The sequence below is a fragment of the Paramormyrops kingsleyae genome, chromosome 13 (assembly GCF_048594095.1).
Source record: "Paramormyrops kingsleyae isolate MSU_618 chromosome 13, PKINGS_0.4, whole genome shotgun sequence".
In the NCBI taxonomy this organism is placed as follows: Eukaryota; Metazoa; Chordata; class Actinopteri; order Osteoglossiformes; family Mormyridae; genus Paramormyrops; species Paramormyrops kingsleyae.
In genome coordinates, this window is record NC_132809.1 from 22,051,579 (window position 1) to 22,076,989 (window position 25,411).

Genomic DNA, 25,411 nt, shown 5'->3' on the forward strand with positions numbered 1-25,411 from the left:
TCAGCAATCAACTAACATGAGTCAGATGGCGTCACTTTTCCCACGTTTAGTGGAGATTTACAGGGAAATCGTTCCCAACAGCATGCAAAATGGTCGCCCTTCTGCCCTCAACCAAATCTCCCATAACTTACGTAGTTGTCATGGCTGGAACAGTTTTCAGTGTCATCCTCACTGTCTTCCTCCAATATTTCATCTTCAAGGGAGAGAACCCATGACTGATAACGTTCTGCGATACTTTATTAAAACATTTATCATGCATTTTCCGTAACATCACAGCACAGGACACAGGGAGCACAGGGCAGGATGTCGGTCTGTCACACACACAGACACACACACTCATGCACAGTGGAAAGCTTAGAGAAACAGGTCCACCTGTCTCTTCTTTTCGGACTGTGAGACAAACCCAAAATGGCCTGGAGGAAACCCACTTAAAAGGGGAAGAACATGCAAACTCCACACGCAGAGAGCAGGAACGGCATTCAGGAACGGCCCTGGTGAGATGCTACCCACTGAGCCACAGTGCCACCTGCTAAAGCCTGGGCTTCATAAATGAGTCATTCATTCAGAGTCTCATTCTGATTGTCAGGGATTAACAGCTAGAGCAGATAGAGCTTCAGCACAGCCGGGTGGGAGCTGGAGGTTCTCGAATGGCTCCTGAACGCCAAACCCTGAGCTAACCGCCGTTCGCCAGGGCTCTGCGCCCTTTCCCGCTTACTTTAATCTTCGCATGCAACTTTAGTGGTTTTCATTGACACTCACCTAATCTAAACCTGGGTCACCTGAGCAAAATGAGGTTAAGGTGGGTGTCGCTACGGTTACCGAGGAGCAAAATGGAGCGGAAAAACATTTCCATATGCTCAGGCCCAGGCAAGACCATTTCATTTGATCCCTGGGCACTTTTTATTAAGACATCAATTTCAGTCTGGAGTCTTCATTTTTTTTAAACCATGTACATAGAAAAAGATATCTACCATTCTTATAGCCATCTGAGGTCCCTCCCATTGCTGGCGGTCGGTTCCTTGCTGGTTTCAGGGAAAACTGAAGAGCAGAAACAGAAAAAAAACTACAAAGGCCATTCGCCGGCGCCGGGGCTGTGGTCTGCTCCGCGTCTTCTGGAAACACACCAGCTGTTTCAGAGGGCTGCGATTTATTAGCAGTGGTTTTTGAAAGGATTTTACTGTGGACTTTACAAAGCGAGCCCACACCTCACAGAAGGCCAGTGAAGAGTCAAAGCACGGGCTCTGACTCGACATATAGCCTCAACAAGCCAGTCAATTCAGCGAACTGCCAGTCAAATTCCCCTGACAAAGGGACATGGCTGCCTAGAATTCGACAATTGTAAAATCCAAAAGGAATAAGACTGCAATTTGACGACTGTCAACTAATTACGCAAATACTCAGTTTTATAAATGGGCATAAGTGTAACAATTTGAGTTTAACTTTTGTTAATAATTGGTGTGTAATTATGTAATCACACCTGCCATGTGAATTGACAGACTTTGAAAAACTCTGTTACTGTGTAATCTGCCGAAAAAGTCTTTCATCTGCAAAATGGACGACTTCATTCAACCTGTGATTGTGCTTTTGGAGAGAGCCGCAGAAACTGGCCCACCGCCAACTGCAGAAGCGAATCAGAGCGGGCTGATCGATACAGTAGATCAGGCCACAGCGAATCAGAGCGGGCTGATCGACACGGTAACCCAGGCCACAGCGAATCAGAGCGGGCTAACCCACACGGTAGCCCAGGCCACAGCGAATCAGAGCGGGCTGACCCACACGGTAGCCCAGGTCACAGCGAATCAGAGCGGGCTGATCGACACGGTAGCCCAGGCCACAGCGAATCAGAGCGGGCTGATCGACACGGTAGCCCAGGCCACAGCGAATCAGAGCGGGCTGATCGACACGGTAGCCCAGGCCACAGCGAATCAGAGCGGGCTGATCGACACGGTAGCATCTCACATGCTGTGACAGGGTTTGGGAACCTTTGCTGGACTCTTTCTCCAGATGCTGCCCCCCCGCCCGTCCAACCATGGAAACATGGCGGCTCTCAGAACTCTGAGCAGAGGATGACATGACATTTATAAGGGGGGGGGGGGGTCTTCGGTTGGGGGGGGGGGGTACAAGAAAGTAAACAATAAAGGAAAGGAGATGGTGTCAGACAGCCAGGTATAGCGAGGAGCAGCAAGTTTCCTGTCAGGCGGGGGCCACAGACAGGGGCTTCAATCCCAAGAGCCATTACCGCAGAGCCCATGCAACACCTGATGCTATTAGCAGTTAGCAGGGTTGTTAAGGAGCCCAATCCCTTGTTGAAGATTAAAGGCGCCGGTCAAAGGGTCCCCACAAGAGGTGCGGTGACTGCTGCCTTATTCCCGCCTCTTTTCGCAGCCAGCCTGGGGGCCGTGGCACTCACGGGGATCCCGGAATCGTTATTTAGTCACCTTAACATTAAACGTGACAGCTGTACATTTCCCGTGTTTGCAGTATCGATTCGCACAGAGGGTTATTTAGCGCCAACGGAATACAAAGCAGTACCTCTGTTCGATTACGGCTTTAAATAGCTTGACTGCCAGGCATTTTCATATACGGGGGGGACAAACGATAACAACATGTCATTAAACGTGTTCTTTACAAAATGTGCTCTGTACGAAACATCCAGAGGATATGCAGCACACAGGAGTGTTCAAATGTTTATAGTTACGTTTCTGAGAAAGAGAGAAAACTGGCCAGCTGTTCAGGAGGGATGCAGGAGGACCTGGGGGGGGGGGCATCTAACGGAGGGAGGGGTGAGCTAGGTGTGTGACAGCCAGACTCACAGTGCAGTGTCACCTGCCTGGGTTGCCAGAGTAACACAGACTCTGTGCGTCTCCACAGAAGATCTGTCGGTCCTACATCATCGTCCCAGTATCACCATGAGGTCCTTCATCACCATCCCAGTATCACCACAAGATCCTACATCACCGTCCCAGTATCACCACGAGGTCCTTCACCACCATTCCAGTATCACCACAAGGTCCTACATCACTGTCCGAGTATCATTGCAAAGTCCTACATTGCTGTCCCAGTATCAACGCAAGTTCCTACATCCCAGCCCCAGTATCACCGCAAGGTCCTACATTGCCGTCCCAGTATCACCATGAGGTCCTACATCCCAGACCCAGTATAATCGCAAGGTCCTTCACCACAATCCCAGTATCACCACGAGGTGATGCTTCCCAGTCCCAGTATCACTGTGAGGTCTTACATCCCAGTCCCAGTGTATTTGCGAGTTCCTACATTGCTATCCCATTTTCACCGCAAGGTCCTTCACCACTGTTCCAGTATCACCGCGAGGTCCTACATCACCATCCCAGTATCACCACAAGATCCTACATCACCGTCCCCAGTATCACCGCAAGATCCTACATCACCGTCCCCATTATCACCGCAAGATCCTACATCACCGTCCTCAGTATCACTGCGAGGTCCTACATCACCATCCCAGTATCACTGTGAGGTCCTACATCACCATCCCAGTATCACTGCGAGGTCCTACATCACCGTCCCAGTATCACTGCGAGGTCCTACATCACCGTCCCAGTATCACTGCGAGGTCCTACATCACCGTCCCAGTATCACTGCGAGGTCCTACATCACCGTCCCAGTATCACTGCGAGGTCCTACATCACCGTCCCAGTATCACTGCGAGGTCCTACATTGCCGCCCCGATGTTCCCACTTGCTACTTTCTTCTAGCTACACTTTAAACTCCTTAGACATTCACAACCAGGTCCTACATCACCGTCCCAGTATCACTGCGAGGTCCTACATCACCGTCCCAGTATCACTGCGAGGTCCTACATCACCGTCCCAGTATCACTGCGAGGTCCTACATCACCGTCCCAGTATCACTGCGAGGTCCTACATCACCGTCCCAGTATCACTGCGAGGTCCTACATCACCGTCCCAGTATCACTGCGAGGTCCTACATCACTGTCCCAGTATCACTGCGAGGTCTTACATCACCGTCCCAGTATCACTGCGAGGTCCTACATCACCATCCCAGTATCACTGCGTGGTCCTACATTGCCGCCCCGATGTTCCCACTTGCTACTTTCTTCTAGCTACACTTTAAACTCCTTAGACATTCACAACCAACAGTCATAATGGGGAAAATTCATCTGCATGGCAGAACATGCGTACAGTGCACCTGGGTTTGGAAGTCACTTAAAAATGTACAGAGCCTTCACCCTGCAGAATTTATTACTTTGGCCCTAGGGATAAACGATCCTGTATTCCGTGCGATAAACAGAAAAGCATGCTTTTTTCTTATTTTTTTGAAAAACGTATATTCAAATTATATATATTTTTATGCACAGCGCAGTGGCCCAGTGTGCAGCACTGGCACTTTGAGCCCCCAGGGTTGGGGGGTTCATGTCCCGCCCCCACTCTGTGTGGATTTCTGTGCTCTCTGCATGTTGCGTGGGTTTCCTCTGCGTAATTCAGCTTCCTCCCACAGCCCAAAGACATGCAGATCAGTTAGCCGGTATCTCTGAATCGCCCACAGTGCATGCATGTGTGTGTGTGTGTGTGTGTATGTCTGTGTGTGTGTGTGTCTGTGTGCCCCACAAAGCACAGGATTAGGGCTCTGGGTGTCTCTGGCCTCCTGCTTCTTGGGAATAGCGCCAAGTTTACCGCAAAACTGTCCTTGCATGAGCAACTGGAAAATGTATGGAAGTATTTTTTGTTTTACAAAATTGTTACTAATATTTAAATGTTACCACATACACAGTCACTTGGAACTTGATCCAAAGCAGCTGTTTAACCTCTGGAGGGGCCTGTCTCACTCCAGCACACAGGGAGGCCTGTCTCACTCTAGGAGCACACACAGGGAGGCCTGTCTCACTCCAGCACACAGGGAGGCCTGTCTCACTCCAGCACACAGGGAGGCCTGTCTCACTCCAGCACACAGGGAGGCCTGTCTCACTCTAGGAGCACACACAGGGAGGCCTGTCTCACTCCAGCACACAGGGAGGCCTGTCTCACTCCAGCACACAGGGAGGCTTGTCGCACTCCTGGAGCACACAGGGGTGGGGCGGGGGGGGGGGGGGGATGCACGGCCTCACCGGTGTGTCCCGGCACAGCCTCCGAACCCGGGGTACGGCCGCCTGGTAACGGGAAGCTGTAGGCGCTCCGCTCCGAGATGATGGGCACAGGCGTCTGGGGGTAACACTTCCTCATGAGCTGGACGGTGAGCTCCACCAGGCAGGACGCCCCCTCAGAGCTCACGCAGGACTTAAAACAGCAAAAGAGTGCTGTGTCAGGCTGCATGCAGCCCTCGACGCTCTTGCTTTACCGTACACATTCATCTTCTCTCCTTACTGTGTCTGAAATCCCCTCTTTGATACTCTTCTGTTTCTACGCTTTCACTGGACGCTCAGTCTTGCAGCCTATCTGACTCCTTTAAAGTTATATGTTTGTAAATGTGTTATTTGATTCATTTTTGTGTTGTTTTGGACAAAAACATCGGCTAAATAAGTAAATGTCAATGTACAATGTTAATCGGCTAGATAGTTCGCTGGAACGAGTCAAGGCGCCCAGCGGTACAACAGCAGGCCCCTTGAACCAGCAGCTTTCAGGGTCCGTTACTCTGCCCATTACATTAGTTTGAGGTAAAACCTGAAGTGACCAGTAATACATATAAGTACAGGAGTGTTTGCTGGCCCTCTGAACCCATTGCTTATGCTAGAGCCCCAGTCACAGCTTGCTGTAGGGCAGAGGTGAGGCTTGGGACCTCAGCTTAGCTGTCTAATCCTCACGCCTGCGGGGTTATGCAGATTAGGGAGACACAGGGTCAGTCCCTGCTCCTTGGCGTTTATGTGACTACTAGCATGAGCGTTCGATTCATAGACACAAAAAACAAACTGATGGGGATAATGAGGTGCTCATTCATTCATTCTTTCATTCATCACCCTAAGTGAAATCACCTCTCATGCCTCGGCTTCTTTTATCTAAAGCACACATTTCACTGTGGTGCCACTGAGTGGTCCCACTGCAGGCAGTAACACCCAAAATCTACCAGGTGGCCTCTTTCCTAGGTGAATCAATCTGTAGGGGAAGGAGAGCACAGTCAGGCCTCACCTGCACCGTGTGGAGAAGCAGGCCGAGGCCCCCAGTCCCCAGCAGGGCGGCGCTGCTGGCACGGCTGCCCGTGGCTAGGTGCAGGCAGTGCAGTAGCGCCCTGCGGATGGGCACGTGAGAATTTTCCAGAGCATCCTTGCGGTGCCAGTCCTCATAGAGCATCAGCAGTCCGGAGACGTAGCCCTCTGCAGCCGCCCGCCTGCCGTTAGCCTCTGAGGTACACAAAAATAAAAGGAAATCAATGGGGTTGGTCTGCAATAATGCAGACAATATAGAGGCTGCTCTCTGCTGCCTTAGCCCTTTCCTGAGGTCGGCGTCATGTCCTTCAGTGAAGCACTGCACTACCCTAACAGCCTCAAAGCAACACTACTCAAGTGAGAATCCTGTATTATCACTACAGGCAGAAACCTCGATTCTGCAGTTCCAGGGTTATGTGGATTAAGGCCAGGATTGACCATTATGTTAAATTCACATACACACACACACACACAAACATATACACACACAGTGCACTTTATTAGGTACTAGGGTTAGTAATTCCCCAAAACAACAGTTCGGTTTATACCTCAGTATTTCTTTGTTTTGTTTATTTTTGGGGGGGTGGGGGGTGAATAAGAGAAAAAATTCTGGGTTTTATTTCCAACAATTTGGAACACTAAAAAGGGCTAATATCCATCTTGAACTAAAGAAACTAGCCTAGGTTTTACCAGAGGTATGATCACTCGATCATGATTGGACTAATATAGTCAAATGACACACCATTGGAAGACAATAATAGGTGTAATGTGTAATATTGGCAAAATATACAGCTTTCCCTAAAATTTAAATAGAATAATAATTTGTGATTTTCATGATTTAATAATTTCATGATTTTGTAACTTCTTCAACTTCAACTTTACTTGTATAGCACATTTAAAACAACTATAGTTGACCAAAGTGCTTCGCAGGTTAGCCAGCAATAAAACAAGGAACAGTAGAGACTATAGAATACACAAAAATACAATGAACATAAAATAAGGTATATTAACGCTGCACTTAGATGTCTGGGCTCAACTCGAACCAAAAGCCAAGGAAAATAGGTGGCTTTTAAGTAAGGACTTGAAAGTCTCTAAATTACGAACAGATCTGATGTTCTAAGGTAAGCGGTTCCACAGCACAGGGCCTAAAGCTGAAAAGGCCTATCCCCTCTATTTTTTAGCCTTGTCCTGGCAATGTCCAGAATCATCTGATTAGAGGACTGAGGTAACATTAGTAACGTAATGAAAGCTCAACTGGCTGCACCGGCAGTGGGGTGGCAGGGGGGGGGGGGGTCGCAGTTCTGTCTTCTGGATCCATGACATGAGATTCTATTGCAATTTCGGTATCACAGCACCATATTCTATCGCTTCTATCGTGGTTTCAGTATTGGTTTTTGGAATCATTACACCATTACTAGGCACACCCATTCAACTGCTTGTTGAAGTGAATATCTAACCAGCCAATCATATATTAGCAGAACAATGTATAAAAAATGCAGATACAGGTCAGGAACGTTACTTAATGTTCACATAAAACACCAGAATGAGGACAAAAGGTTATTTAAGTGACTTTGACTGTGGCACGGTTGTTGGTGCCAGATGGGCTGGAATGAGTATTTCAAAAACTGCTGATTTTTTGGGATTTTCACACACAACCATCTCTAAGGTTTACAGAAAATGGGCTGAAACATCCAGTGAGCCGCAGTTCTCTGGGTGAAAATGCCTTGTTGATGGAAGAGGTCAGAGAAGAACAGCCAGACTGGTTCAAGCTGATAGAAAGGCAACTGTGATTCAAATTATCACTGATTACAACCAAGGTATACAGAAGAGCATCTCTGAACACATGGAACCTTGAAGCAGATGGGCTACAGCAGCAGAGACCGGGTGCCACTGCTGCCAGCGAAGAACAGGAAAATGAGCCTAAAGTCGGCATGAGCTCACCAACATTGGTCAATGGAAGATTGGAAAAACGTTGCCTGGACAAATGAGTCTTGATATCTGCTGCAACATTCACATGGTATGGTAAGAATTTGGCATGAAAGCATGGATCCATCCTGCCTTGTATCAACATTTCAGGCAGATGGTGGTGTAATGGTGTGGGGGATATTTTCTCACGCTTTGGGCCTCTTAGTACCAAATAAGCATTGTTTAAATGTTACAGCCTACCTGAGTATTGTTGCTGACCATGTCCATCCCTTTATGACCATAGCATACCCAGCTTCTAATGGCTACTTCCAGCAGGATAACACACTATGTCATAAAGCTTGTATAATCTCAGACAGGTTTCTGGAAAATGACAATGAAAGCACTGTACTCAAATAGCCTCCACAGACACCAGATCTCAATCCAGTAAAGCACTAATTGGGTGTGGTGGCATGTGAGATTTGCATGATGAAGTTGCAGCTGACAAATCTGCCGCAGCTGACATGGACCAAAGTCTCTTGGAATGTTTCAAGCACCTTGTTGAGTCAATACCATGAAGAATTAACACACACCATTTTTATGAGATAGTCAACAATATTTGCTTCACATGAGGGTGGGCATAAAGTTTTGGCTTGTGTGTATATATTGGGCCTTGTTTGCCTACTGAACTGCCTTAAGGTCTGGGATGTATTAGCTGACATTTGGTTCTTGTAGCTGACATGTGGAGAGGGGAAAAGATCTGTGTGACTCTGACAAAGGCCAAATCATTATGGTCAGACAATCGCATCAGAGGATCTCTGGAATGGCAAGGCTTGTGGGGTGCTTACGGTCAGTTATGGTGCTTACCGCCAGTTATGGTGCTTACGGCCAGTTATGGTGTATACCTATAGAAAGTGGTCCGAGGAAAAAATCACAAACCACCAACATGGTGTTGGGTGGCCAGGATTTGTTGATGCAGGATGTCGATGACAGCTATCCCGTCTGGTAAAAAACAATGGAAGGGCTACTGTGGCACAAATGTCAGATTATTTTAATGATGGATACGAGAGTCCTGCTGCGTGTGGGGCTGTGCAGGAGACCCCACGCATCCTGCTCACCATCAAACATGCCTACAATGGGCTTGTGAGCATCGGAAATGAACTTTGGAGCAATGGAAGAAGGTTGCCTGGACTGCATCATGTGGACGGCCAGGTGAATGTCGTGTTTCGGCAGGATGTGTTGGACCAACAAGTCCAAGATCCGTGGCTATGCAGTCCGGTACACAGCAGGGCTTGATGCACTGTGTGTCGTGACACAGGACTCTTGTAACCCTCATTAAACTTATCTGATATTTTTTATTTATGAGACGTTATTTACTTCATGCGGGGGTGATCATAATGTTTTGGCTCATTGGTGTATATACATCACAGGGCCTACATACAGTATGTGCCGTATATACAAAGATATACTAATACATCATATATCAGCTGAACAGCAAGCTTCGTGGACTTTATGTCCGTTATTCAATACACATCCAGGGTGTTTGATACCTCTAGCCAATACTCCTATGCTGATAAGCTGGAGTATCTCCATAGCAGGTAATCATCATAAACACAGCAAAGTAACACCAAAGTCACAGCCGTGGAAGGGGATAATTTCACCAAGCTGCGGATTAGGGAGTCCAAACTGACGCATCATAAACTTTCCACTAATTCAGGTTAGTTCATGCTAGTCGGATTAAAAGCACTGAGCTCAAAGCCCATTTCATTATATTTATTTGTTAATGACCTTTGCATCAATTAAAGCATAAGCTGCTTTAGCATATAAAGGAGCTTGATTGTTTGCATTAGCCGCCTGCCTGTCCGGCCTCCTGGAGTGGCCTGACTCACGCAGCCAGCCACCGCGTGGGCAGAGCACACCCACATTTACGGCATTCTTCTGTCTTTCCATGTTACATCAGCGGCGTATTGGATTAGAGCAGGCTTTCTGAACCCGGTCCTCAGGGACCAAGCAGACGGTTCATGTTTTGGCTCCCTCCCATCTCCCAGCCAATCGAGAACACCAAGTATCTGTAGGGAGCAAAAACGTGGAGTGTCTGGAGGTCCCCAAGGACTCGGCTCAGAAACACTGGATTAGAGACATCACATCAGCAGTGGGGGGGTGGGGATCAAATATGCTTGACTAGTAGAAATGTTGCAGGTTTGTCACATTGGATACTATCACAGCAAAAATAAGACAGAGAAATAAGGGCTGATTTTACCACCATGCAGTTGAGTGATAATGCATTTAAACGAACCTGGCACAAGTCCAACCCTTCACTGCCGACTACAAAGGAGCCATTACCTACAGACCGGCTCCATCTGCACACGTCCAGCTTGTGCTGTGCTATAGCTACAATATAATGTGTGTCACGCACACACCATTTCCCTATTGAAATTCATTAATCGCAGCCTCGTAACCCTGGAGGCCAACACGATAACCGACATCAATAGGTCAATCAGTGACTGGATTTGGGTGGGATTGAAACATCGTCGTTTATATTGACTGCTAATATGATCTAAAGTGCATCTGCCTTCAAATAGGAAACCTAACGCCCCACCTGTGTTTCTGTTTTCTTCTGTATGCTGAAATGAGCCCCTACCCGCCAACATAATATAACAGCCCATATAAACGTCACTTGCCGAATACAAACTGCTAAAATGAATGAATGAGCCACACGAGGGCAAAGACTTATTTAATCCCTCATCATAGGACCTGCTGCCCTTTTCCTGCTGCTAAGCTGCCCCCTGACCGGCCCTCATTTGTGCTACTGGCTTCTTAAGAGGAGAAAAACAGCAGGTATTTCCTGGCTCATTCTGACGCTCTGCTGGGATACCGCCAAACCGCAGAGGGACCTGCACTGTGACAGGCAGCAGGTAAATAAGCAGACTGTGGGTTCACCTAGGGGGGGACCTCCTGACCCCAGTGGCCCCCAGTCTTCCTGTCTCTCCGCACAGGGGGCCACATGTATCCAGCCCACTAGATTCAGACACAGGTCACTGAAACATTCATGTCAGTAGGTTTCATCTGTTCTCTCTATGGGACCCTCATACATACAGATTACAGTTAAAATGTAAATTAAACACTTCTGATGTGTAACCCCATTTGCACTCTGTCTCCCCCTGGTTTTGACTTTTAGGATGTTTTACCAGTGATCTAAGGCCAGATGATGGGCCTCAGGCTTTATTTGGGATTGCAGTCCACAGCCTACATCACAGGTCTGTGTCCAGCGGCGAATCACAAACCCAAGGTGGAAGCATTACTAAGCATCAAAGCGAGATTCGTGACCAGGCATCACACTCGGCATTGAAATGAATCATAAACATCAGCGGTCAAACAGGCACCTTCAGTGGAAATAAACCTTGACGGTATGTCTGTTTATGCACGAACAGGCTCACTCAGCAACTGCAGCGCATCAACAGGTGTGGAGCCCACTCACAGGCCCGTAATGTGGCTGCTTGTGGAGTCATACTGCCACCTGCAGGCCAAATGAGGCACTGCCACCAATCGTTAAATTAGTCCCTGCTCAGCTCTCAGTAGAAAGCCAAAAGCATTATCCTTTACTGTACTAGACTTTAATATACAGCAGAAGTTAATTTTATATTACAAATACATATATTGATAAGTTTAAAGACAAATGCATCATATTGTAAGACCAACAACATCAGACACATATTATACAATGTTGTGAGATTTATGACAAGGACGATGCTTTCTCAAAAGCAGCACTTAATACAGGCAGCCATTCAATAAGGAAGAATGCTGCACAAAATAAAAAAGGAGCAGTATGAAATATAGGACCAACAAAGAAGGAAGGAGCAGTATGAAGTATAGGACCAACAAAGAAGGAAGGAGCAGTATGAAGTATAGGATCAACAAAGAAGGAAGGAGCAGTATGAAGTATAGGACCAACAAAGAAGGAAAGAGCAGTATGAAGTATAGGACCAACAAAGAAGGAAGGAGCAGTATGAAGTATAGGATCAACAAAGAAGGAAGGAGCAGTGTGAAGTATAGGATCAACAAAGAAGGAAGGAGCAGTATGAAGTATAGGATCAACAAAGAAGGAAGGAGCAGTATGAAGTACTGTATAGGATCAACAAAGAAGGAAGGAGCAGTATGAAGTATAGGATCAACAAAGAAGGAAGGAGCAGTATGAAGTATAGGATCAACAAAGAAGGAAGGAGCAGTATAAAGTATAGGATCAACAAAGAAGGAAGGAGCAGTATGAAGTATAGGACCAACAAAGAAGGAAGGAGCAGTATGAAGTATAGGATCAACAAAGAAGGAAGGAGCAGTGTGAAGTATAGGATCAACAAAGAAGGAAGGAGCAGTATGAAGTATAGGATCAACAAAGAAGGAAGGAGCAGTATGAAGTATAGGATCAACAAAGAAGGAAGGAGCAGTATGAAGTATAGGATCAACAAAGAAGGAAGGAGCAGTATGAAGTATAGGACCAACAAAGAAGGAAGGAGCAGTATGAAGTATAGGATCAACAAAGAAGGAAGGAGCAGTATGAAGTATAGGATCAACAAAGAAGGAAGGAGCAGTGTGAAGTATAGGATCAACAAAGAAGGAAAGAGCAGTATGAAGTATAGGATCAACAAAGAAGGAAGGAGCAGTGTGGAGTATAGGACCAACAAAGAAGGAAGGAGCAGTATGAAGTATAGGACCAACAAAGAAGGAAAGAGCAGTATGAAGTATAGGACCAACAAAGAAGGAAGGAGCAGTATGAAGTATAGGACCAACAAAGAAGGAAAGAGCAGTATGAAGTATAGGACCAACAAAGAAGGAAGGAGCAGTGTGAAGTATAGGACCAACAAAGAAAGAAGGAGCAGTATGAAGTATAGGACCAACAAAGAAGGAAAGAGCAGGATTAAATACTGGATCAGCAATGAAGAAAAGAACAGGATTAAATACAGAAAGAAAGAAAGAAAAAGAAAGGAGCGGAATCAAATACAGGATCAGCAACGAAGAAAAGAGCAGAATTAAATACAGAAAGAAAGAAAGGAGCAGAATCAAATACAGGATCAGCAACGAAGAAAAGAGCAGGATTAAATACAGCATCAGCAAGAAAGTAGCAGGATTTCGCAAAAGCAGGAAATACCAAATACTGTTTGTGTGTAACTTCAGATATGACATGTATTTTTAAAATAAATTTTTGATTCAATTGATTTCTTCATGGACTCACTCCAAGTTATAAGCTAAATTTCCATAACATCAGGTATGCTGCTACTCACTGAAAGGCCTGTGTTAGACAGACCATTAACATAAACCATTAACTGTGGAAAGGCTCCAGGGCTGCAAGCAATACACTCTCCAAAGGAAATCTCCTCAGCTTCTCCTCAATCCATCCACCCGTCCTCCATCAATCATTTTCCATCCTGCTTATCTCAGAGTACCAGAACAGAGATTTTTCATTGTACAAAATCTCTCCCCTATGTTCGTAATGCCATACTTTCATGTTACATATTCTTCCTATTTATGTTTTAATTCAATCAAAATTATGCATGATGTATTACAGGGTTTAAGAGAAGCACAACCGCTTTTCCATTAAAGCAGCCCTATTATTCTTATCTGGTTTTTCCATTTCCTTTAGTGTGTTATTTAGCTTTATGTGCAGGTAAACGGTCTGCAAAGTCTTAAAACCCAAAGTAGACACTAAAGGGAGTAACTCTCACCACAGAAACCAATTTTCTCTAATCTGCCTGAAACACCTCATTGGAATTCCAGCCCTTACTTCCGTGACATTGTGAGGTCACCTCATAACACAATCCTTATTGGCCTCCTGCCTGCAAGGATCTGTCTGCAAACTGCAAGACGGGGTGGAACGTGTAGGGAAAGCTGACCAGTCGAGCAAGCTGACCAATCAGAGCACACTGGGTCATCGGGGGTGGGGCTTAAAGCTCTAACAGAGCATTTCAGACAGAGCAAATATGGATGTAAAGTATAAGAAAAATAATGTGTTTTTGGAATACTGAAGCATGTAAATCTATTTTCATAGCCTCCAAAAATAAAATTATGAACAGTGCAAATGAGCATAATAGGGCCCTTTAAAAGCCAAGGCGGTACTGATTTTACATGATATATTCAACTCAACAGTACAAACCTAAATGCCATTATATATACTGTTTACACCTAATATACTGTTTACTGTACTTGGTTACTGTACCATATTACCAGACCAAATACTCCAGAAGAGTTTGTGCAGACTGGAGGATTTACATCATTTCATTTAGCATCTCTTCTCCGATCCACAAGTATGAATACAGCCAAAAGCCTAAACTATAGCCATTAGAGAGCCGGAAGGAGACTCTCCCCACTGGAGAGTCTCCTACAGCCCCACAGTAACCTTTCTTACCTTGTGAAACACACGTCAAGCTGCTTTCTTTTTTAAACCATATAAGAAGCTGTATAATTCATCCATAGAGGTAAAGATGAAGAGATCTCTGCTCAATAGCTGATGAGCTTTCATAATTAACTACTGTAATTGTAACTCTTATCTTTCAGCAAGTGGCCCTGTAGACTCCTTAATTCTGGTGTTGAGCCCTCAAAGGGTCCATTCTAAACATCATCTCATGCAACCTGGTCCTCACAAATCCATAAATAGTCCATGTTTTCGCTCCCTCCCTGTTCCCTGCCAGACAGTCCATATTCATGCTCGGGAGTTGGGAGGGAACAAAAATGTGGACTGTCTGCAGGTCCCAGGGGGTTTACGTTGGGAAAGACTGACTCTCCACTGGCCCCCATCTCACTCTCCATAGCTTTGGGGGGGGGGGGGGTCACAGCACAGGGTCAATTAATGTGCAGCATCCCTGGAGCTCGGGGCCTTGCTCAAGGGCCCACAGACACGAGACTGTTCTGCCGAGACTGGGGCTCAAACCGGGGATCTTCTAATCACAAGCAGACTTACCCCACTGAGTCACTCACCACCCCCACTCACTGTTAATAGGAAGCCTAACGCCCCACCTGTGTTTCTGTTTTCTTCTGTATGCTGAAATGAGCCCCTACCCGCCAGCATAATATAAGAGCCCATATAAACGTCACTGGACTGACAGCCCATCATGTTGGAATGAACACATTGCCGAATATGAACTTCTAATATGAATGAATGAGCCACACGAGGGCAAAGACTTGTATAATGCCAGCGATGCACCAGTGAGGGACGGCCCAAAGCGCAGGCCAGGATTCAGACCCGAATGGTGTTGGGCTTTCACTTGCTGTCATCCACTGCACATTTTGATTTTGCAGAGTTCAATGTGTCGCTTGGGCACTGATGGGGTGGCTTGAGTTTTGCTTCGTTAACCAATCACAGTCGTCATTTTATGGCATCACCACATTAATTAAAACCAGTTTTTTTATATAGGGTGCACAGATTTGTAAAGATTTGGTAAGAGACATGCCACAAGTACAAAACATAGGAACATGCTTACCTGCAAAGGTAAAGGGCTCGTCTTTATTTCATAATAATAATAACGGCAACAATCCAATCACAGGCACAAAGGCCTAGCCCACTGAGTCACACACTGCCCCCTGCTGGATGGCTGGAAGCCTTGAGTTTGAAAATGAGAAAAAATTAACCATTGCGGTGATGTCATACAATGAAGGATGTAATTGCTTAAAGAGGTGAAACACAAGCCCCTCCCTTGTTGACCCAGGGACACATCGAACTTCAAAATCTGGATGTCCATTGTCCATTTAGCTGCCTCTAGTCTCAGGACCTATGAAGCTGAGGGAAGAATAGAGTGAGCAGTGAGTGGTAGTCGGCAGCGCAGTGGACGGTGCACTGGAGGAGCGGCACGAGTCAGGACAGTGGGGGCCAACCTCTGACAACTGGACATATTGACTTTTTCAGTTTTGGAGAACGTGGGTGGGGAGGGATAATGAAACAAAATGGTTCCCAGACATCAAGCAAAAGGTTACTTTAGTCATTGTTAACCCTCCTTGACTGACAGGAGAGCGGTGTGGCGCAGTGTGCAGGTCTGAGGCTGCAGTGATGGACAGTGAAGGGGTGAGCGCTTTCACGCTCTCTCTTTAAGGTGGCAGGAAGGGCCAGCCCGCAAGCCTGGCAGACGGGCACCAACCCGGGCTCAGTATGGGTCTGCGGTTCCCCTGGCCTGTCTGAACTGCCAGGGAACATGCCAGCGACTTGTCCTGCCAGAAAAGGCGTCACGCACAGGAGGCAGAGCGCTGAGGATGTTCCAGCTTTTCAGTCAGTTATCATGGGTCTCGTCCCCTCATGCCTGTCTGGCACGCTTTCATGTCCACCGCGTACAAAATCAGGGCGCACTTACTTGAGTGAAAAAGTCCCGCAAATGCATCTATGGCCGCTCTGAAAAGAAAGAAAATGCCACGAGTTAGAACATAAACGTCAAGCGCTCGCAGCAAAGTCCCATTCGGCACCTGTCAGACAGTGGGAGCAGGTCACTGGAGCTCTCCGCGGAACCTGAATGACGGCTAGGGCAGGTAGCTTAGTGAGATTTCAGGAGATTCGAAACTTGCACATACGACAGCAGATGCTTTTGGTGGGAAAATGCCACCAGTCAGGCATGTACCTGTATGCCGTCATACATGACAGTATCTGTGGAACTGCATTTAAAAATGTTGCTCTGATTTGTCACCACTGCCCCCCCCCCCCGTGTTGTGTACACCATGAGCAGAAATTAACATGAAACATATACCCCTCAATTCCTCTATGGCAGAGGGGAAAATGTTTACTTGAAATTTTACTGGGTTTTTTTTCTGTCGACTTCGATCTGATTTAGCTGAAAATTACCTCGCATGGCACTATACAAAGAGTCTGCTCTATTCCAAAAAGAAGAGAGCCGTAGATCATCGGGAAAGATTTACATATTGTCCTCGAGGTGAAAGCGCTTATTAAAATCTATTCATCATCCAGAATCCCCTGTTACACACAGGGCAGGGCTCAACAGGAACGCCATACTCTCCACAGGTATGCGAGGGGGGCCGTAAATAGAAAGGGGGGCAGGGGCTGTCGCGACGCAAACAAACCGTACGGCCATGGCAGCCACGACACGCAAAGTGATCGTCCCTTCGAAAGGCTCATCTGCTCCACTGTGCCAGTCTGACACAAATAGCCCACATTACAAAATTATAACAATAAATCCCTATAATACAGTTACTGATGTGTCATAATATTAAGTCTTGTGATGACAGTTTGATATGGTCCACAGGCGTACGAGTAAAAGTGGGCGCCGTGTGCTTATCTGTACTGTCAGCGTGAAAAGGCAGGAGAGATCACTCTCTGATAAGACATCAGTCTCACCTCAGGGTCCAAGGAACTGGGTTTCTCTCCTGTCAGGGAAAGCCCAGCTACCCATGTGACCTATCCCTGGTGATGGGGGTGCTGGAGCCTATCCCTGGTGATGGGGGTGCTGGAGCCTATCCCTGGTGATGGGGGGGGCTGGAGCCTATCCCAGGTGATGGGGGGCCTGGAGCCTATCCCAGGTGATGGGGGGGCTGGAGCCTATCCCTGGTGATGGGGGGCCTGGAGCCTATCCCTGGTGATGGGGGGTCTAGAGCCTATCCCTGGGGATGGGGGGCCTGGAGCCTATCCCTGGTGATGGGGGGCCTGGAGCCCATCCTAGGTGATGGGGGGCCTAGAGCCTATCCCAGGTGATGGGGGGCCTAGAGCCAATTCCTGGGGATGGGGGGCCTAGAGCCAATCCCTGGGGATGGGGGGCCTGGAGCCTATCCCTGGTGATGGGGGGTCTAGAGCCAATCCCTGGGGATGGGGGGCCTAGAGCCTATCCCTGGGGATGGGGGGCCTGGAGCCTATCCCTGGTGATGGGGGGTCTAGAGCCTATCCCTGGGGATGGGGGGCCTAGAGCCTATCCCTGGTGATGGGGGGCCTGGAGCCTATCCCTGGTGATGGGGGGCCTAGAGCCTATCCCTGGGGATGGGGGGCCTGGAGCCAATCCCAGGTGATGGGGGGCCTAGAGCCAATCCCTGAGGATGGGGGGTCTAGAGCCTATCCCTGGGGATGGGGGGCCTGGAGCCTATCCCTGGTGATGGGGGGTCTAGAGCCTATCCCTGGTTATCTCAATGCTCAGCTGAAACAACAGTAAAAACACAGCATGGTAAGAAGCATGCAATATACAGTATATTACGCATGGGACAGCAACACGACGGCCATGTATTTATGCAACAGTACTACAATAAATGTGGGGAATAAATAAATGAATAAATGAATCCCCAGATGGAGAGACGCCCCCCTGGCCTGCAGGGCAGACACCCTACCTCTCCTGCAGACCATGAGAGATGTCTGATAATGCGTATATTAATTACAATTACAATGAATTACAATTGCATTTTGATGAAATGTCACTGCATGCTAAAATTGGCAGTTTCCCATTCCGGTCCTCGGGGACCTACAGCCAATCCACATTTTAGCTCCCTCCGAGCTGCCTGTCAGACAGCCCACATTGTTCCTCCCTTCCAGCTCCTGGGAACAAAAACATGGACTGTCTGTGGGTCCCCAAGCACTGATTTAAGGTTATGCATCCATCTTCAAAGCCTGTCACCCAGTAGAGGGTCACAATCAATCTGGACCCTATGACAGGAGGCCCAGGTCACGAGGCAGGGAGCGCTCTGAGCAGGAGGCCAGTCCACACGCTCCCCCGAACTGTAACACATGCCGGGGGCTGCTTGGAGCCAGCAATTAGCCTAAAGAGGCAGTGAGCAGGCAGCCTGGGATTTACATGATCATGGTGCCAGGAAAACAGGTAGCTTAAGGATGATGGCTGAGAGAATGTTCACCTGGAACACAATGGAGGGGAGCGGGAAGGAAGCGGCAGCTACAGGGCGACTGTCTGCACCCAGAGCTGCCCTGTGAGTTAATAAAAGGCAGCACAGGCACAAAGCCACAGAAGACCGCGCCAGGAACGCTGTCTGTACGGCGCTATTAGCAAAGGGCTGCGTCACCCCTGTTCAGGGACGGGATGGGCCTCCTCGTGTGTCATATAACCGTGTAACGCGATCAGCCCCCCCTCCCCGTCTTTACGGCCGCGGACGCTGTACCCAGCTGGCATGATGTTTAAGCTGCCTGCCTCACGTGGATCAGGAAACTGAGTGGCAGGGCCAGTCTGGAGCAGGGTAAACCATGGTTACCCAAACAGCTGGGGGACTCTTTCAGGACAAGGGAAACCAGCTCAGCCATGGTGACTCAATCTATTGCAATCGGGGGCCTTGCCTGGGCCGATGGATCCAGCAGAGCTACGGTGACCCAAGCAGATCTGCAGTCGGGGGTCTCCAATGGGACGATGGACCCGGCAGAGTTAAGGTGACCCAAGCAGATCTGCAGTCGGGGGTCTCCAATGGGACTATGGACCCGGCAGAGCTACGGTGACCCAAGCAGATCTGCAGTCGGGGGTCTCCAATGGGACGATGGACCCGGCAGAGCTACGGTGACCCAAGCAGATGTGGCAGGGCTTGAAGCAGCAGTGGGGGCTTGAAGGAGCAGTGGGGGCAGGAGACAACATCTCCAGGGTGTCTAATAACGACTTCCCACAAAAGCCCCCACAGGAAGAGAAAGCCAATTGACCAGACTCCTATATGCATTCTTAACGAGGTGTGATGTCATCGTTTCAGTACAGAAGACCCACCCCCTGTGAAAGGGCACGACGGCTTTGTGGTGGAGCCTGCAGGACAGAGTCTCTGTGCCCCCCCACACACACATACACACCATTATTCAGCCCCAGTAAGCATGAGTGACCTACTTCCCTTTGAACAAGCTCGGAAATCTTTGATGAATGCAGTTTCATGCCTGCTGTTACCCGAAGGTCCCAGCTCCAAGGAACACATTTCAATTTGAAATCTGAGGCAAGCACAACTTATGCAAATGAGACACTTTGTAGGGAACAGATAGAAGTTAAGCTGTTTTTTAGTCTAATTCCCAAATTTTACATTCCTACTTGTTTTTATGAAAATAAGCCTTCTTAGAACATGCTAGAAATATCCGACCAAATTCATTAAATGTTATAAATAAAAAACATGGGACAAAACGGTACAATACATCCACTTAAGAATATGGGTCTTAACTTTAAAAGGAATGCAATGAAACATGTGAATCCGTGTCAAACAGAAATTTGTAAAGATCTTGTAATTTAAAAAATTAGGGCTAGATTTTGCATGCTGTACAGGAATTGGTTTTTTTTGGGAAAGTCACTGAATTATGACAAGACAGTGCACTGTTCTCAGTTCAGGTGCATTAAAAAGCATTTCCATCGCAGTCATGGCACGATTCATTTTTCAAGAAGTCTTTAGCTAATTGAATACAATTTACCATGCACACATTACCATCCATCACTCATCCATCCAGTTTCTGCGTGTATGATCGCGGTGCTGTGAAGCCCATTTTCGAAATACAGAGGGCACTCACAGGTGCACAAAAATATGTCCCAGTCACAGCCTGTTAATAAACCCTGCTGTATAACGACATTCCACCTCAAGTGGATATAGTTCACAAAATGTGGCTTGGCTGCTTATTGCAGGCTTATTACTCCCACGACTATGCAAGCGCACACTCTGTACTTACTTCACGGTGCGTGTGTGCTTGGTTGTATGAGGAGCAATCAGTTTGAAGACGATGTCCATGCACCCGTTTTCACCCAGCAGGGCGGCGGTAGAGGCTGGAAGAGAACGGGGATGATAAAAGAGGCCTCAATAATCAGGTAAGTCAGCAATCAGAGGAAACAGCAGTTTGTGGCGCTCTCTGACCCCCTTTAATGGGTGCCCCTCTTGCCATGGGGGGGGGGGGGGGATTCAAACCCCCACCTATGGAGGCCACAGGACTCCCCAATGTGCTACTAGGTCACCCTGAATCTGAAGAAACACCCCTAAACCGGCAGTAAAGCTGCTCCATTCCTGCCTGTTTATTCTTTAATAAAGGACAAGTGCCTTGGCTAAATGGGCCATTTGACGGGTGAGTCCCGCTTTCTGGGGGCCAGACCCTCATTCTCATTAAGCAGCAGGACCACGATGTTATAAACCAGGACAATCGTGGGCATTAACAGCTCAAGTGGGGGGAATGAATGATAAATACCAAACAAATTTGTCTGGAATAAAAGGACTCTGCAGCTTCCCGGAAGGAGCACAGCACACACTGACACGCAGCCCCTCGCCCTCCCCGACTGCCTCTCCTGCCGCCCCCAGCGCCCCCAGCACCCCCAGCGCCCGCAGCGCTAACCGGAGGAGCAGAAGCTGCGCAGCACCCAGAGACAGGCGGTGGCCGTCCGGGAATGCTCCATACTTTTCTTCAGCAGGGTCAGCATCAGGAGCTCAGCCCCCACGGCCGCTGCCTTCTCGCCAATCCTGCGGTCTGCGGGCGACAGAGGGGGTCACATCACGGGCGGCACCTCAACCAGACAAGCGTGGGGCCCCTGCATGGCCCGGCCACTCACCTCGGGAGCCCACCTTGGCCAGGAGGTGCAGCAGGGGAAGCAGGAGGCCGCGGTCAGGAGCAGAGGTGCGGGCGGCCTTAACCAGGGCCTGTAGGACGGCCTCGCTGCCACCTTGGGAGATCAAGTAGAAGAACCTCCGGTCGGTTCCTGCGGGGAGCAGGTCGAGGGGGAATGAACGAGGAGACAAAACATAAAGATGGAAGGATCCATGGAGAAGCGGCTGTAGTCACTCACCAGCTGACAGGAGTTCATCCAGGACATTGAGAGCGCTGATGGTGCTCTTGGTGTCCTCGCAGCTCTGTGAGGCCGCAGGAGATGCGAGTTATGCATGAGAGGCAGCGAGACGCAAAGACGCATTCTGTTTGCGGGGCGGATGCTGACCGCGGCACGACGGGAACTGCATAGACCACGCAAATTCATAAAGCTGCCACATTTTTTGCAAGTAACACATAGACACATGAAGCAAATAATCAGGGGCTGTTTGAGAAACACTGTATTAGATGAAAAAATATTTATAGGGAAATCGATCAAAGAGAAGAAAAGAATATTTATTTATTATTTGGCTTAATATCCTTCTGCTCTGAATGATGTAACAAGAGAAAGTAATTCCAAAATAATACATTTCAAGCAACAACAACAAAGGTATTGTTAATATTTATGAAAGAAACAGAATAATTGTATAAATGAAAATGTCATTGTTTTATGCAAAATGGTATTAAGGCTTTCATATTAAATCATTCACAATTAAACTGCAGTCTAATTTTTTTCATTGTTGCTATTTTAATATTAATATATTACAAGATATACATACGAAATAAATGAAGGAGACCCTTCTAATAGGATTGGATGGGGTTTTAATTTGGTTCAACAGGCCGAAGGACTAATCACATTGCAGCCCCCGGTCATATGGGCGGAGCACAGACTGCCAGTGGGCGTGGCTTTGAGAGAGGCGTGTCAAAAGCACCACCTCTGCATACCCCAATACCCAAATGATGTAGTCCACTGTCCAGAGTGAGTCTGCAGGATGGGGCTGCAGTCTATAAGCTACAGTAGCTGACCCCGCCCACTGCTCAGTAACACCAGCAGGAACCCATTGGCTCGCTTTGCCCAATCCGGACTATTCACTCAGTGGAGAAATGAGAGGACACATGCTCCACGCTCAGTAATTATCTATGACAGGACAGTCTCGCCCGCTACGCTAAAGGCAAAACTTCCTCCATGTCGTAAAATAATCTAAAAATATCATGTAAAAATAGAATACTTATGCACCTGTCAAAAGTTAAAGCTTTGCTGGGAGTTAATTTACACGTGGATTAAATTACTACTAGGCTACATTTTCATAAGAGAGAGAAAAGAATTCAAGGCTGCTTGATATCCCATTCCCTTGTAAAAGTTACACAACCCGACCCAGTTTAAAAGCGGCTAAGTACGTGTTTTTAAAAAAAAAAATAACAAAGGAATCGTCTTCGCCAGCACACTTTGACCTCAGATTCTTGTTTCTGGCTTTGGAATTCGTTTACATGGAGACGACATCAATGATGAGCTGCAGGCGACGAGGTTTTTCTTGCAGTGGGTGGTGTTCACAGCAGAAGCCAGTTTGTATCCAAAGCACAGTGCCAGTAACCCAGAGAATATGGGACAGCCGAGCAGCACCCTGCTCATCCATCACTGCTAAGACAGGAAGCCACCCCTGTGTTTTTAAGTGCATACTTAAGTGCATACTTAAGTGCATACTTACAGTGGCATGTACCACTTTCTCAAGTGACTGGTGTGCTTTTATAAATTACACATCACTACTCCCTGCATTTCCCCTGAAGGAGAAAGATGGCTCCAGACGCCACACACTTGTGGCTGCACGTTCGGAGCTTTCAGCACATAATGAGGACATCTGCAGCAGGGGGCCTGCAGGAGGTCGAGCTTTTCCTGCGGTAGTGATGCTGCTGCTCCCAGGCCAGAGTTTTTTGGAGATCCTGCTTGTGAGTCATCGAGCCGAAGGTTTCAAGCAGCTCTGTGCTCAGGCCTTTCCACGACAAAGCTGTCAAATTCACCAGTCTTTATTTTTGGAGGGAGAATCTCACTACCTGTGTTACATATCTACAGCCTTTTCTCTAATGCTATATGTCAATATATCGATAATGAAAATGAATCAAAATATGTAATAAAATTCCAAAAATTATATAAATTTTGAGACCATGATGCGTTGGAGGCTGTTCAAACTAGCTAATTTAAATCTATCTGCCCAAGCCTTTTCCATCATTCCATTACAATAGCCCAGCAGTAAATGTGTATTAATACTGCATTTTGCCCCGATGGCCAACAGATTTTTACAGTATTTAACGGTAATGGCGTTTAAATAGTGGATTACTGTACCGAGTTTAAGACTATAGACCAAGGTTAAGCATTATGCTAGCTGTCTCAAAGGCAGAACATTAGCATGCTCTTCTTACGATTAAAGGTCAGTCAGGGTTCACTTGTCATGGAGTGCTGGAGTTTAAAAAGGGATTACTGAAGGGAGGGGGCGCTGCAATTGCAATTAGAGAGAGGCAATTTTCCCATGCATTGCAATAATTAGGCTAGATCGTTTTAAGTGACTTGATCTGCAGTACACATGCAAAGGCAAAATGAAAAGTGCCAGATAGATAGATAGATAGATAGATAGATAGATAGATAGATAGATAGATAGATAGATAGATAGATAGATAGATAGATGAACTAGGGAATCTCATTATATTTCTAAATAATGTTTACGCTGAGCTAAATACTAGCTGTAAATCGGTGAGGACAGCTAAACGAACAAATAAATAAGACGATGCCACGACAATACCTATAACTAATTAATTGGCGAGATGAATTATGTCTGTGTGATATAAAAGGTTTAAGCCAAGAAACCAAAATGATTATAAACCAGTTTTATTAATCTCTTATTGCCGGTTACTATGCCTATAAGCTTACAATATTGCAGCAATGCATGCTGTATTCGGTTTCAGTCTCTAAATGAGATTTACTAACATTTTTATCAGTAGTTTCTCTCATCAGTCAATTAAATCCGAAATTGCCCTTTCTTTATAAATCATACCAGAGGCTTTGCATGCCATAATAGTGATTACGGGATCTTCCCAGATTTTCCTGCGGAGGCATCACGGCACTGCAGATGCTGAAGAACACGCCCGGCGTGACCCACCTGAAGCACGGACAGGAGCCCATGCAGTCCGCCGCCGGTCGGTGCTGCCATGGGGGATGGAGATCTCTCTGGAGGCAGGAAGAGACAGGATGGGAAGCTGAGCTCAGTCACAGCACAGTGCTCCAGTTCCTGTAAAAGAAAAGTGTTGAAACGTTGGAAGGAGTGGCGGGGTAAGCTGAGAAACTGAAACTCTATCTCCAAAGATAAGTTCTACGGTCCATTTGTGCTTAGACGTTGAGATGAGTTTCCTATAAAAAGTCACTCACTGGTCTGGGGATTAAGCAATCGGGGGCGCTTCCAGAATGACGCAGCCGGGCAGGCAGTAGGGGACGCCGCATGCTCGATTTCAGGACGGTAGTAATGACTACCGTAGTTACACAGCCGCACAACAACGGCAAAAAAACAATTCAGCAATTACAGCAGCCAAATTTATCAGATACAGAGGTTGAAAAACACGGAAAATGAAGCCAAGTGAAGAAATATTTTACACAGTAAATAACAGCATTGGTTACCATAACAGATGTAGTATTTCCATTTTCATACCAAGTAAATATACCATTTAAACTGTCCAGGACAGTTTTTTTTTTAAATAACCTTTTGGTGCTGCCCTGGGCATGGAGATTTCATTTTCAGTAAATATTACACCTTTTGCAGTTTATAACCATTATTTGAAAGAATGCATTGTAGAATCCTCAGCTTCTGAGGCTCAGTCGGCATCCACCTTGTCGCCTTCAGAGG

The 25,411-nt window shown here is 47.1% G+C and overlaps 1 protein-coding gene across 2 annotated transcripts in view; it reads right to left on the minus strand.

Annotated features, from left to right (window-relative positions):
- The window catches only part of agbl1 (AGBL carboxypeptidase 1), a 141,089-nt gene extending 116,343 nt beyond the window's left edge, over window positions 1–24,746 (minus strand). Inside the window, exons 1-9 of one of the 2 annotated variants that reach the window (XM_023815338.2) lie at window positions 24,674–24,746; window positions 21,727–21,790; window positions 21,493–21,639; window positions 21,279–21,410; window positions 20,628–20,721; window positions 16,366–16,403; window positions 6,117–6,328; window positions 5,102–5,270; window positions 132–193 (exon numbers count right to left, since the gene is read on the minus strand). In XM_023815338.2, the coding sequence (XP_023671106.2) occupies window positions 132–193; window positions 5,102–5,270; window positions 6,117–6,328; window positions 16,366–16,403; window positions 20,628–20,721; window positions 21,279–21,410; window positions 21,493–21,639; window positions 21,727–21,790; window positions 24,674–24,724 (969 nt within the window). In that variant the 5' untranslated portion in view covers window positions 24,725–24,746. Of the gene's footprint in view, window positions 1–131; window positions 194–5,101; window positions 5,271–6,116; window positions 6,329–15,504; window positions 15,583–16,365; window positions 16,404–20,627; window positions 20,722–21,278; window positions 21,411–21,492; window positions 21,640–21,726; window positions 21,791–24,673 lie in introns of those variants that run through there. The other variant, XM_072698693.1, reaches the window with a different exon arrangement.
- Between the last annotated feature and the right edge of the window lie 665 nt (window positions 24,747–25,411).